This window comes from Apodemus sylvaticus, chromosome 15 (assembly GCF_947179515.1).
Source record: "Apodemus sylvaticus chromosome 15, mApoSyl1.1, whole genome shotgun sequence".
In the NCBI taxonomy this organism is placed as follows: domain Eukaryota; kingdom Metazoa; phylum Chordata; class Mammalia; order Rodentia; family Muridae; genus Apodemus; species Apodemus sylvaticus.
This window is the reverse complement of record NC_067486.1, coordinates 76,837,317-76,851,648: the sequence shown is the minus strand read 5'-3', so window position 1 is coordinate 76,851,648 and position 14,332 is coordinate 76,837,317. Positions and strand designations below refer to the sequence as shown.

General features: G+C 47.7%; 1 protein-coding gene across 3 annotated transcripts in view; it reads right to left on the bottom strand.

The window, feature by feature from the left end:
- Positions 1-8,014: 8,014 nt before the first annotated feature.
- Bcl6 (BCL6 transcription repressor) overlaps positions 8,015-14,332 on the bottom strand; it is a 48,300-nt gene continuing 41,982 nt past the window's right edge. For all 3 annotated transcript variants that reach the window (XM_052158028.1, XM_052158026.1, XM_052158027.1), the window contains exons 6-10: positions 14,007-14,191; positions 12,478-12,645; positions 10,857-10,987; positions 10,597-10,734; positions 8,015-8,287 (exon numbers count right to left, since the gene is read on the bottom strand). In XM_052158028.1, the coding sequence (XP_052013988.1) occupies positions 8,144-8,287; positions 10,597-10,734; positions 10,857-10,987; positions 12,478-12,645; positions 14,007-14,191 (766 nt within the window). In that variant the 3' untranslated portion in view covers positions 8,015-8,143. The remainder of the gene's footprint in view (positions 8,288-10,596; positions 10,735-10,856; positions 10,988-12,477; positions 12,646-14,006; positions 14,192-14,332) is intronic.

Here is a 14,332-nt window from a genome sequence, read left to right as displayed (position 1 = left end):
AAATACCCAGAAACACAGATTTAGGTTACCCCAAATATCAATATCCAAATATCAATGCAGACCGACTTTTCACCAGCACCTGAAACCCATGGAGTGGGTGAACCTGTGTGGGATACAGCCCTGAGGATGTAGGGGTGCAGGAACACGGTGCCTACTCCAGGATGTGGTCTAGGACCGACCGAGCTGATAACACACCCATCGGCACACCCATCACCACAGTCTGAGAAGCTGTGATGGTCACTGTACTGCGCCATCAGTGAGCCTGAGACTGTTGGGATGAAGGTAAATGCCCTCCCTATTTCTGACCTGTAAATTTTTCATAAATTAAAAAGTTTTGAGTTAGAGAACAAATACAATTTTTCTATATTTTTATTATTTCTATTTAAAAAAAAATAAATGTTTTACTGTTCTTAGAAAATGTACTCTGTGGTACTAAGCCAGAGAAATTTTCTGAGGCAACTGTTAGCTTCTTATAATTATGCTATTCTGTGTTGAATTTTATCATCATCACCATTATTATTATTATTATTAAGACAGGCTTTCTCTGTGTAGTTCTGGCCAGCTCTCCTGGAACATACTCTGTAGCCAACACTGGCCTCGAACTCACAGAGATCCCCCTGCCTCTGTTTCCTAAGTGCTCATCTGAGAGGCATGTGCTTAGGTGAATTTTTTAAATTTACATTGCATCTTTCAAGAGAGGTTGTATTTCATAATTAAAGCTCCATGCACATGTATATGTATGTCAAGTGCTCACAAATGACATGGCAGCATGGCATTGATAGCATTCTCAAACGCACCAGCTATGGAAATGCGGAGCAAACAAGGGATGAAGGCGAAAGACAGAGAGAACAAGAGACCGTAGTGATAGAGCATATACAGCTACTGTGTCATTTATTGAACACACACACACACTCACACGCACACGCACACGCACGCACGCGCGCGCGCACACACACAAACGCACGTGCGCGCACTCTCACACACACACACACACACACGCACACGCGCGCGCACACACACTCACATGCACACGCACGCACGCACGTGTGCGCGCACTCACACACACACACACACACACACACACAGGTGGCACCGCTCCCTAGCAGCACGCATTCACGGACCCCTCTTTGCCTCCTGATTACAGATGTGATCTTACCAGTTGCTTCGAGCTCTTGCCTCAATGGACTGTACCCTGGAGTGTGAGAAAGAACAAACTTCTTGTCCTTTAAGCTTCTTCTGTAGAGTATTTCATTACAGCATCAGAAAAGAAACTTTGACAGCCGGCATTTAGGGGTGGGCGGTTTTCCTGGACATCACCTGTGTGGTCTTTTCGGTTGCAACCAGAAACCCACCCAAGCCTGAGGACAATACACTTCCCTAGCAATGCCAGGGCTTGGTCAACAGTGGCGCTCTAGAGCTAGAACTGAAGTGGGGCCCTGCTCTGCAGAGATTTGCTAAGTCTCTACAGCCACCCAGTTTCTGGGCCTGAACAATGTTTGGGAGCATGTCTGGCCTGTCACTGAAGGGTTGCAGAACGCAGTAGCGGGTGTCAGTTCCGCAGCCCTGGTAACAGTAAAACTGATGAATTCTGGGTGTCCCTGGTGGTTTCCTCTCTGACTCCATCCAGAATTTGCAATATCACTTCCCCCAAACCTTCCAATTTTGAGAGCCTCCGTTGTCTTCTTAAGCTGTGCTGTGCAATAGAAAAGCTGTACCAAGGACTGTGCAGGAACAGGGGCATGGCGTTCCAAAGAGTGGCTCTGCCCGCTGGGACCCGGCCTGGCCATCTACCAGCCCAGTGTTCTGAGCTCCTTCCAATTTCCATTTGCTCCTGTCAAATAAGGTGGGGTTCTCTTGTCTCGTTTCTCTTTCGCCAGCAAGATTGTGATGAGGATCAAAGCTCTTGGATCCCAGAGCGCTTTGCTGACCTAGAAAGCACACTATGCTCATTAGCAGTAATATTTAAAGGGCTCTAGTAGAGATTGTCCTCCTTTAGCTGAGAATTGGGACAGGACTTCCGCGTTTATCAAGGAAAACTGGAAACCTACAATTCAAAGGAAAGCCAGAGTGGAAATTTACGCGCTCAAGCAGGACCTTAAATCACACCCAGTGGGCCACTAGACACTTGGGGTGAGTTACAAGAAAAGAAAGGGTTCCAGGGAGAACAATCCCAAAAGACAGCAGGACCTGATTTACATTGGGGAGGGTGAGGTGGGGGGGAGCAGAAGGTAGGGGTAGAGGGGCTGGGGAAACTACTAAAATAGCCACTGCTTGTCCTATGCTTCCCCCTTGTGGCCATTCTCCAGACTACACAAGTAAAACTAGTCGCAAAATGGGAATCCAAGAGTTGTTGAGGCTGGGAAAATCAGCCTAGGATGGGTTGGTAATCCCAACTGGTTATCCTATGCCAAGTTATCATCCATAAAAACACACACAGAGGAGAGGAAAGAGGAGATGTTGTAAATACATCCCACATCTGTAAGAGTAAAAAGCAAATAAAATACAATTAAAGACCAAGCAGAGGGTTGGGAGTGGCGGTACATGCCTGTAATATCAACACTGGGGAGCTGAGGCCCAAGTATTGCTTTGAGTTTGAGGACAGGGTAAGATACAAAGTGATAACTAGCCTCAAAACTAAATGAGTGAAGGAATACATCTGAAATCCTTAAGCACGCTGCCATTGCGCTGTCCACAATGGCAGGTGGACCAGGTCTGCGGTGAGTTAAGGGGGTGGGGTGGGGAGTAAGCAGGGAATGCTGGGAGCCAGGCAGTGCGCAGGACAACCAGTCGCTGCACTCTTGAGTTAGACATCATCTGTGTTTCCATGTGACTATGGGTCACGTGTGCCAGGCAGACACAATAGCAGCATTAGCAGGTGGGGGCACCGAATTGTCTCACTGCTGTAAAATAAAAAAAGAAAAGAAAGAAAGTGAAATGAATGTTGTGAGGGCTGAGTTGGAGGCTCTCATCTGGTAGGGGTGTCTGCTCTGAAAGCATGAGGTTCAGCTTGAGTTCAAATCCCCAGCACCCATGTAAAAATCGTGGCATGATCAACTATCCCTTTAATCCCAGAGTTACATGAGGTTGGGGCAGGAGAATGGCTGGGGTTCCAGGATAACTCCATGTTCAGGGACGGCATCGAGGTGAGAAGTGATAGGGGCCGGACACCTCATGTCGTCTCCATGCACAGATACATACACCCAAATTCATATACGTGTAACACATACACACACACACACACACACACAAACGCGCGCGCGCACGCGCGTTTAAAAAGAGGGAAACAAAGAAGACACTTTCATAAGCCAGAAGAGAATCAAAGATGGCCGGGCAGCCACCAGGCACAGACTCCCACACTGCACTCAGGAGGAACCATCCTGCTGCCACCTGGTCTCTGAAAGCCAGCCTCCAGGACTTGTAGGAAGCCCTTCAGATTCTCATACTTGTCATTCCTTGGAGGAATCCAGGAAATGTCAGCCACCATTCATTAAGAAGTTTAGACATGCAGCCAAGGAGATGGCTCAGTTGCTTTGCGAGGTTGGCAAAGTGAGTTCAGATCTTCAGAAACCACAGAAATGCTGGTTTGCCTTAGCAGCTGCCTACTACCCTGACACTTGGAAGGTGGAGATTGGGGGTCCCCAAGGGCCAGCTGGATAAGTAGACTGACCAAATGGGCGAATTCTGGGTTCAAGTGAGAGGTCTTGCCTCAATAAGGAGGAAAAAACCACAATGCCTCCACTCATGTAAATATGGGTCCCCCACGTAGGTGAACACACACTCACACACACACACACACACACACACACACACACCAACATCAGTATCTGTTTTGTTAATTACGGCCAGTTACAAATTTTACTTGAGTTTAATACTAAATTGAATTTTACTCCAAAGGCTATGAGTGTGGGAAAACATTAGTAAAAAGTGTGTCTCCTTCATGAAAGTCACAAAGTTGTCATCAGCAAAACCATCCACTGTGAAAGGCAGTGTATAGACTGGACAGCGTTTTACTGTAGAGGCATAATTAAAAGTGAAACTGGTAACTATTGTAAAAATAGTCTCCACAGTCTGACGTTGCGGTTCATAGTGTTATTTCTTTATTTCTTAGCCCCTGGAGCTGGAGTTACTAACGTTGTGAGCTGCCTGAGGTGGGTGCTGATAACTGAACTCGGGTCTTCTGGAAGAGCCGCAAACCTGCCCTGCTGAGCACCTCTGTAGACCCTGAGGATGCTGTTCCTTATAGCCAGTAACGCCAGTAAACAATAGCATTGAGATAAGATTCCTAGGTCCTAATCGTTGACTGAACTGTAAATTCTACAGAGAGCTGGTGTGGTGTCGAGCAAGCTAGACCTCGGCTGTGTGACCCTGGGCAGTCCCTATTCATTTCATCACTACTAAATCAGAACACACCTACCTGTTCCTTCCTGGGGGGGAGCCTGGTATCCATACTTGCCCAGACACTAGATGGCAGCAGACTGTTTCCCTCAGTCACCTCACAGGTCAGAAGAGTCACTTAAAGGACAAAATTCTTGCCACTCTGTAATTTTCAGCCCCGTAACAGCTCTACTTGAGTAGACTCAACCAGTCTACAAGCTGCTGCTGTGGTTTAGGTATGTGGTCAAGCCCCCAAGCCCTCCCAAAGCTATTGTTTTAAAAACACTTGTCCTCTGCTGGTAGTGCTATTTTAGAAGAGTCTGGAAACCTTAGAAGGTGATCCTGTATGAAGGAAATAGGTTACTCAGCACATGCCCTTGGGACAGCATCTTCTTCCTCTTTTTGCTTCCTGTCTGCCACGATATCCTGTCTCATCATAAGCCCATAGCGGAGCCAGTGACAATGGACAGGAGCATCTGACGCTGTGACCCCAAAGACATCAAACCAGTGAGCTTAAAGGCGTCAACCCTTCTTTGCTGGGATGGGAATTCTGTCACACCAGACGGAAACCTGTGCTGTTCAGCTGTCAACTCTACTCCAGTTAGAGCCCTCTGGGCAGCAGGAACCTCAACCAAGTGAGAGAACAGCACTGCTGCAGACTGGCCTGTAGACAGATGTGCGAGGATCCTGAGCAGATGTGCCACGATTGGTTCAGAAGCTGAATAAGCCACAGGACACAAGTAGGCAACATTCCTCCACGGTCTCTGCTTCCATTCCTGGCACCAGGTTCCTGCCTTTAGTCTCTGCCCTGACTCCCTTCAGTGGTGGTGTGTGATCAGGAAATGTAATCCCAGTAAATCCTTTCTTCTCCAAATCGCACCTGGTCTGTGTATTATTACAGCAACAGGACGTGAGCTGAAGCCAGAGCTAATGCACCTTCCTCAATACACACTTCAACCTGAGGTCCTAATAAACCTTTCCCTCAAAAAACTTCTGTGATATGGGGAATATTAAACATCCTGGTGTTTGAGACACCTGTGTATGTGTGTATGTGTGTGTGTGTGTGTATGCATACATGTGTGTACGTGTGTATGCATGTATGTGTATATGCATGTGTGCATGTGTGTGTGCATGTGTATATGTGTGTGCATGCATGTGTGTGTGCATGTGTGTACGTATGTATGTGCATGTGTGTGCGCAAGCGTGCATGCGAACATGTGTGTGTGCATGTGCATGTGTGTATGCATGTGTGTGTGTGTGTGTGTGTAAAAATGCATTCACTCCACGCTTTTGTAATAAAATTCTCTCTCCCCTTTGCTCTGGACTATACTCTTAATAACTGTTTGGAGATGTTTTCCTTTTACTTATTATTAATCACTGGCTGACTACAGTGGCTCAGTCTTTGATCTCCCTTTTGTCGGAACACCACCCTCCCTGTCTGCTCCCCTGTCTCTCTCATAAATAGTAATGATACAAAAACAGACTCTCGGGAGCAAAGGAGCCTGGGGCCCAGCCTCCCTCAGGCCTGTGAATTGCCATTCCTGAAGCTGTCTATCCCGTAAGTTCTTCTGCCAGGTTTCTATGGGAGCAGAGGGATCGTTTTCTCCTTTTCAGAGAACAGGGTGAGTTGAGGCCTTGAGCTGGCAAGTTCTTTAAAGTCATTTTCAAAGGAAACCTGAACGGCCAGGCCTTGCGGTTGGCAGAAGGTGGCGTGACTTTCTGAAGCGCTCTCTGGGGCTTTGGGTGGGCAGCTCCTCTAGGTTCTCCACACGTGCCCAGAGACGGCTGCCAAGCCACCGCCAGGAGCTGACCAGTAGGCACGTGTTCCCTCCCCCACTGCCACCCTGGGCACAGGAAGGGGATGCAGGCTTTCTCTTCTGGGCCCATTACCAGAACCACACTTGTCTCCCCGGTTCTCAGATCCTGTCAATCATACTTGGTCCTCGGGGTTTTCTGAGGTAAAACACAAACAGATGCCAAAGCAGGCCAGTGTGAACTCACATCTGAATCATGGCTTCATAAATGGTCTCGTTAATCCAGTCTACTCTTGGATGGGCTTGGACAGAGACCCGCAGCAAAAATAGTGACCTGATACACACAGGAGGACGTGGCTGAGCTCCAACACTAGGGTAGAGGCTTGCTTGGCCCCTGGCCAATCCTAAAGCTTTTTAAGTCTGTAAATGTCAGTCGGTCACCCCGGAGACTCCAAATGCATGGATGCTGAGAGATGTGTGTGGCTTCAGTCAGAGAGATGCCTTGGACCTGCCTGAGGTAGCCAAGTCAAAGAAAACATGTTTCTAACATCAGAACCATGATGGGACTTCTCACTTTAGAAAAGAAGAATCCCAGAGATGGGAGAGGTTCTGACGAGTTAGGGGTAGGAAACACTGTGACGTTTGTGTCTAAAGAAGAAGGACTGAAGTTATTAAGAGTGAGGCCCTGGGCTGGGGAAGGGTTCACAGATAACCTACTTGACCTTCAGGCCTAGTGTCTGGGCTCTGCAGCTGATGCTGGTGTTCAGGACCAAAATAGGCAGGAAGCTACCTGGACAAACCCCAGTCTGGCCCTCATGCCATGCTCCTCTCCCATGCCTCACTGGCCAGCGGCCCCTCCCCCTGCTAAAACATTGCCCACTGGAGCAAGAGGCTGGATCCACTCCGGTCTCTCTCCATGCAAAAACAGATCCTCAGAAAAAGCCGGCTCGACTTTTCAATGTTTTATTCTTATGTTTTGTACAGCTATATTTTACAACGCACTAATGCAGTTTAGACACAGCCAAACCCTGTCTCCGGAGTAATTATAACGACAAGCACGACGTAGAATGTGGGAGGAGTCAAACATTCCCAAAGAGAGTTTAGTTAGTGACAACTTCAAGTCCCTGTGTCTGCCTACACTTCAAAAAGGGATGGCGCGCACCCGTCCGTCATTGAAAACTTCCGTGTAAAAAGGCACCGTGAGGACACGTTACAGGTATGTACAAACTGAAAACTGGGGTAAAAGTATACATTTCTCCTTCTGCGGCTTTTTTTGTTCTTTTTGTTTTTAATACACACTTTGTAAATTGTAAACCTTCACTTGCAAAAAAATACAAATACACGGAGGCATTTTAGACAAAATATTTTCTTACTTATACAGACGCAATACTTAAAATAGTCTCTTAAGTGCTCTTTCTCAATAAAGATTCTCAGATCCGTGTCTGCCTGCAGATACAAAATCGAGCCTTTAACACAGTTTTATATTTTCAATATATCTTTTTAGGTTTATATATTTATATTATATATATATATATTTATATATTTACAACTCTGCCATATATTCCTTCACCTTTGGTTAAAAAAATTAAAGCCCTCTCTTTGACAACATACTGAAGTCTTGTCTTTTAAAACAATACACATTTACATACAAAAGAGATCTCGGTTTCCACAGAGCATTTACATTCCTCGTGTTGCAACCTGTCAAGTCGGAACTTCTGCATTCTCCCCTACTTTGATATAGAAAAGGATTTTTGATTTTTGCTGACGTGGTTTGCCTTACACATAGGAGAAGAAGCAATAGTATTTTCTTAATGTTTTATGGCAGTGACGGAAGGGTAGCCGCCCTGGCCCCCGTCCCGCAAACCCCACCCCCACCCCCCCCCACCCCAACTATGATTTGCACTAGTGGATGAGAGAGGCACTACAGCATGGGATGACCTTTGTAAAGTGTTACAGCATCCTTTGGGTAGATTCTGAGAAGGGGCTGGAAGAGGAAAGAGTCAACATTCCATGCTTCAGCAGGCTTTGGGGAGCTCCGGAGGCAGGTCAGCGGCCGACACGCGGTATTGCACCTTGGTGTTGGTGATGGCGCCGTGCTTCTGGCGCAAATGGAGTCGCAGTTGGCTTTTGTGACGAAAGTGCAGGTTACACTTCTCACACTGAAAAGACACCAGAAGCAAAGTATTAGCTGTCATCCACTCGAGAAACTCAGTGCTCCAAAGCCCAGAGGAGACTCATCTCTGGGAGGGTTGGGTGAAGGCAGCTCCTCCCTCTCGAAGGGCAGATTTAGAATCCATATAAATCTTGGCTTCCACTGGAGGTTAAGTACACACTGTGCAAATGCCCCAGGCTTCCTTTCAGCTCACGTGGCCCTCGGGCCAGAGATGTCCTTCCTGACTTAACTGCATGGCTACAAGTCTTATCCAAAAGATAATTTCAGATGCATACTCCCCTAATTAGTAACATTTCTCAATCTAAGATAAAATAATCCATTTCTTTGCAGCTCTTGGATTTTCAGCCTTGCCTCACAACTGTTCTGGTGTATTAATGTCTCCATCATGTGGTTAATACTTTGAAGTACTTCTCATCCAAACTTAGTCTTCCCTATGACCTAGCAGAATACACCTACAGGAAACTGCGAAATCAATCAGATTGCAACAGCACAAATGAACTAAATAGGATAAATCCATGGAGATTCATGAGTCTGGGAGATGGTTTTCTTTATTTCCAAATGGCATAAGTCCCCTGTGTCACCCACACCTGTGTCACCCACTGCTGTATATCTTGGCCATATCATCTGTCAAGATTGACTTTCCTGTCTCTAAGGGACTGGGTCAATCAAATCCAAACATCGCTTTTAACTCTTACTGCTTCTGAGACAAAAATCCTAACAGTTCATGGCACAGCTATGTGCTTGAAAAACTCAAAGCACTGGGTGAATTAGTTCCCTCAATATGGCCACTTTATGAGGTAAGCACTATTTTCTAAATCAATGTACAGGTGAGGAAAATAGAAGGCCCTAAGGGCGAAAATGGCTAATTTGCCAAGAAACAAATAGCAAATACAAAGATCTTCATTCAAAGCCTAAGAAGCAAGTCAACGAAAGAAGGCACACGCTGAACCTTACCGACTCAGTGCCCGGGAGCCATTCATGACTCGCTCTTGTGCCCAGCACCTCAAGGGCTGCCCTTGACCCCGCAAAGCACCCTTATATAATTCGCAAAGGATGAGTGTGGCCGCATTCCAGTTATGTTTTATTTATGACCAGTTCTGAGCACAGTACCAAACAGGCAGGCGCCTGCTCTTTCTTTTGAATTTATTGACGCCCATGTATTCTTTTTTGTTTTTTTTTTTTTTTTTTTTGCTTTTTTGCTTTTTTTTTTTAAAATTGAATATCATCTTCATTTACATTGCCATGGTAAACTTTTCCCAATTTCCCCCCTCCCCAAAGACCCCCAACCTCTCCTGCCTCCCCCTGCCTCCACGTATATGCCCCTCCACCCGACACACTCCCACCTCCCCCCCCTCAGATTCCCTTTGTTGGGGCCTCTGTTGAGCCTTTACCTGACCAAGGACCACTCCTCCCACTGATGCCCAACAAGGCCTTCCTCTGCCACATTTTTGGCTAGAACCATGTGTGCCCCTTGGTTGATGGTTCAGTCGCTGGGAGTCTTGGGGCGTCTGGGTGGCAGAAATCATTGTTCTTCCCATGGGTCTGTAAGCCCCTCAGCTCTTCTGGACCACCCTCCAGCTCCTCCATTGGGGACCCCATGCCCAGTCCAATAGTTGGTTGCTAGCATCTGCCTCTGTATTTGTAAGTCTCTGGCAGGGCCCCTCTGGAGACAACCATTGCATGCTCACGCATGTATTCTAAATCTGTAACTATGTCACATGCATGCAGGTACCCGGGGAGGCCACAAGAGGGAGATGAATACCCCTAAACTGGACTTGAAAGTGGTTGTGAGCCAACCGATTCAACTGCTGGGAACCAAATAGTCTCCCGCAACAGCAGCAAGTGCTCTTAACTGCTGGACCACCTTCTAGTCCCAGCCAGCTCTTTCATGAAACAATATTTTTTATTTATATATTGGCTCTGGTTTGGGCTTTATTTCTTTGCCATATTTCTCTGGTTGCTGTCCTACTCCTAAGCTCCCTTTAACGCCTTCAATACTCCCACATACATATCTAGTGTAGAGGCATGCTGGAGATGCTCAGAAAACATCTGTGGAATGAATGACTAACCCAGTTCTATGTTTCCTTTCCTAAGACCCAGGACCAATACCTCCATGTCAGAGATGAACACCCTGAGACCTGGGATTGCTGAAGAAGGGAGCTTGGACCGTCAATCAGACCAGGATCTAGATTTCCTGACCATTCGTACACTAGAGGTTGGAGCAAGCAATTCTGCTGTCTGCTTGCCCCATATCCCCCACTCCCAGGCCAGCCAGAAGCCACAGGGTTTACGTACATGGTAAGGTTTCTCTCCTGTGTGGATTCGCAGGTGGCTCTTTAGAGTCTGAAGGTGCCTGAAGCGGGTGCCACAGATTTCACAGGGGTAGGGCTTCTCTCCAGTGTGGATGAGCACGTGGGCACGGAGGTGGGCCACCTGAAGGGGGACCACAGGATGAAGGGTGCTGTCAGAGTATGCTGCCTGCCCATCCCCCACAGGGCCCATCCCCCACAGGGCCCATCCCCCACAGGGTCCCTTTGCCATGCTGCCCTGCTCACCTGCACAAATCTGGCCCCACAGGTTTCACATTTGTAGGGCTTTTCTCCAGAGTGAATTCGAGTGTGGGTCTTCAGGTTGGCTGGCCGATTGAACTGCGCTCCACAAATGTTACAGCGATAGGGTTTCTCACCTATGGACAAGACCAACAGGAAAGGAAATCATCTTTAATGGTGGTTTCTACACTGGCCTTTAATTTCAAGGCAACTATTTCTATTCAAGGCCACGAATGCTTTCCCTTCCCTACAGGGAGGTCTGAGAGAGAATCTAGGGCAGTGGCTCTCAACTTTGTAATGCTGTGACCCTTTAATACAGTTCCTCATGCTGCGGTGACCCCTCCCTCCCAATCACAAAATTATTTTCGTTGCTACTCTTAAACTGTAATTTTGCTAGTTATGAATCGTACTGAATCACATTGTAAATATCTGTGTCTTCTGATGGCCTTAGATGACTCCTGTAAAAAAAAAAAAGTCATTCAACCCCTGAGGGGTCTCGATCCACAGGTTGAAAGCCACCGATCCAAGCGTCTGCCACACACATCAACACACTAAGGGACAAGGACAAGGGACAAGAAACAGGCAGTTGGGCATAGTGGGGTGGAAACTCTGTACGTAGCACAATTAGCACACAGCTGGAGAACTTTCAAGAACCCCAAACTGCAGAGTCACCATTGTCATTAGAGTCACCACCTGCAGGGCTTGGGCAAGACCCAGCCCTTCTCTGGGCCTCAGTGTCCCTCTCAGAATGGGCAGGGCTGATTTAGACAACCTGTGAAGAGTCTTCTGCTCTTCCCTTGGCCGGACTGATGCAATAATCCACTCACTCACCAGAGAGATAAAATCAGGCCGCTCTAGTTTCTCTCTCAGAACATACTTTTCCACTGTGGCAACTACAGCCGTATTCCATTTGCTAGCAAGGCAGGGTGTGGGGCTGAGCAGAGGCTGGGCAGAGGAAACCAATCTACAGCTGAGCCTTCCTTCCGCCATGGAAAGTTTTGGGGATAATGGGGCCGCAGAAAGGTCTGAGAACTAGTGAATGCTCACAACAAGGAGGTTGTGAGAAGCGTCCCGGGGAAAGGAATCTAAGTTGGTTGAGATAAGTCCTTGACATCAAGAGGCTTTCATTTTTAGCTGGCTTTACCCAAACTCTAGTCCATGTTGTCTCTGTCAGCAATTCTCTCTTCACTCAGCCAGGGAACTAACACTTAGAATCCCAGCAAAGGCAGAGAAGTAGGACAAAGCCCACAAAAGAAGCACAAAGGAGAGAGACAGAGACAAGACAGGGTTAATCCTCTGGGTCAGTGGTTCTCAACCTTCCTCATGCTGTGAGCCTTTAAGACAGCTTCTCATGTTGTGGTGGCCCTCAGCCATAAAATTATATTCATTGCTAATCCATAACTGAATTTTTGCTACTGTTATGAAACATGACCTAAATATCTGTCTGATATGTGTGACCCCTGAGAAAGGGTTATTTGACCCCCAAAAGAGGTCAAAACCCACAGGTTGAGAACTGCTGAAGTCAGGGTGGGGCATACATCCTGCCTCACTCCAACCAAGTCCCCAGGTTTGTCCTAAGGTCATGTATGACAGATAATGGAGCACTCAGCATGGGGCACGGCCATACCTGTGTGGACGGTCTTGTGGCTAGCGAGGTTGCCTTTGTAGCGGAAGGAGGCCTGGCAGCGGTCACACTTGTATGGCTTGTCGCTGTGCGTCTGCAGCGTGTGCCTCTTGAGGGAGGCCTCCTCAGAAAAACGGCAGTCACATTCGTTGCAGAAGAAGGCCCCGTTCTCTGCAGGACATGGAGGGATGCCGTGTTAGCATGAGGAGGCAGGGCAGAGCTCGAAAGCCTCCCTCCTCTGGAACTCTGCCATGTTTCACTGGACCCTGGGCTCCGCAATGTTTACAGGAACCCATAGGCCCAGTGGGGACTTTTATTTTTCCTAGCATTTAGAGCCTCAGTCAGAGAAGAGCAAGACAGGAGACAGACTGAATCTTAAGGTCAACACATCCTACGCCAGAGACTCTCCTTAGCGCAATACTGCTTTGGGGAAGCCTTAGCTTTTCTCTTCTGGGAGCTCTGAGACACCTTGCATATGGTCCATAGTTCAACTTCTATCCATACACAGCAGCCCTGGGGCAAGACACTTCACCCCCCTAAGCCTCTCTGTGTCTCTGTCTCCAAAGCAAAGCTAAGAAGTCCCGCCTACTCTCAGGAACACATTATACAATGGAAAAGGAAAAGGATGACAAAATTACGAGGCTGTGAGACACAGATCTAGTCCATTTATCCTGTAAGTCCACCCTGGAGGGACTGATGATGAAGACGCGGTCATCTGTGTGTGTATCTGTTTTTCATGTCTCCAAAGCCCATCTGTAACCCTAGGACACTAAAGGTGGCAGAAAGGGAAACAGAGGCCCAGCGACAGGAACTGGAATGCAGAATAAGAAAATCATCTGGGGACTGGCAGGCACAGTCCCTATGCTCCCTGACTTGTGACCCTGTGCCAAATGGCTCACTATAAGGCGCTTGCGTCTTCATGCTGTCATAATCTTTTGGGAATAGTATATCAGTGTAACTTAACCCTGATTATATATTTCCTGGGTCAGAAAAGGTGGTAACGAGAGCTGTGTACAGAGTAAGGCTTTTTACCAGGTTAAAAACTGAGGGAGCCAATACTGACTATGTGGAAACGCTAATCTAATGATTTAATTCAATGAACTTAATTCGGCAAACATTTTCTAAGTACCTCTGCCAATCTAGGGACCAACTGAGGCCCGTGCAAGATGCATGGGTGACTAAGGCCAGTGGTTTCTCCACAGAGAATTGACAACCTACCGGGAAATGCTATCATGCACCCAGCTTGGTACAGTAGTCTGGACACTGACAGGCTGAGAAAGCTCTGAGGAGTCCCAGCCGCCCCACAAGCTACCTATGCTAGAGTGCAGTTATCCCAGTTCAACACCTAAATCCTCTGGCTTGCGTGAATCAGCCCAGTTCCTGGGAGACAGAGAGGATAACTATTGCTGGTGATGCTATGTGCCAGAGGCCTTCTAATCTGGGTCATGTCCCAGAGACAGTCGCACACAAATGCCAGGGAAAAGAGGGGCCTCTCTTACGGGCAGAGAGGGGGGGAGGGCAGGGAGACTCACCACAGCTAGAATCCGAATACTCTGACTGGGTCTCTCCCATCTCCTCAGGGAACGTGGGCCCAGCAGTGTGGAGGCACATCTCTGTATGCTGTGGGGACTGAGAGCCACAGGACGTGCACTTTGGGGGGTGCATGAAGAGTGGCGAGTGACTCTCACTGCTGCTTCGGGGAGAGCCTGCCAGGGACCTGTGGACAGAAAACAGAAATCTCAGCACTCATCTGGGAAGAGTGTTCCTCATGGTGTCAGTGTGAACCTCTCTGTGTGTCTCTCTGGCAAGCCCAGACTCAGAGACCTCTTCTACTGGTCAATAAGTGCCCCTGGCCCAG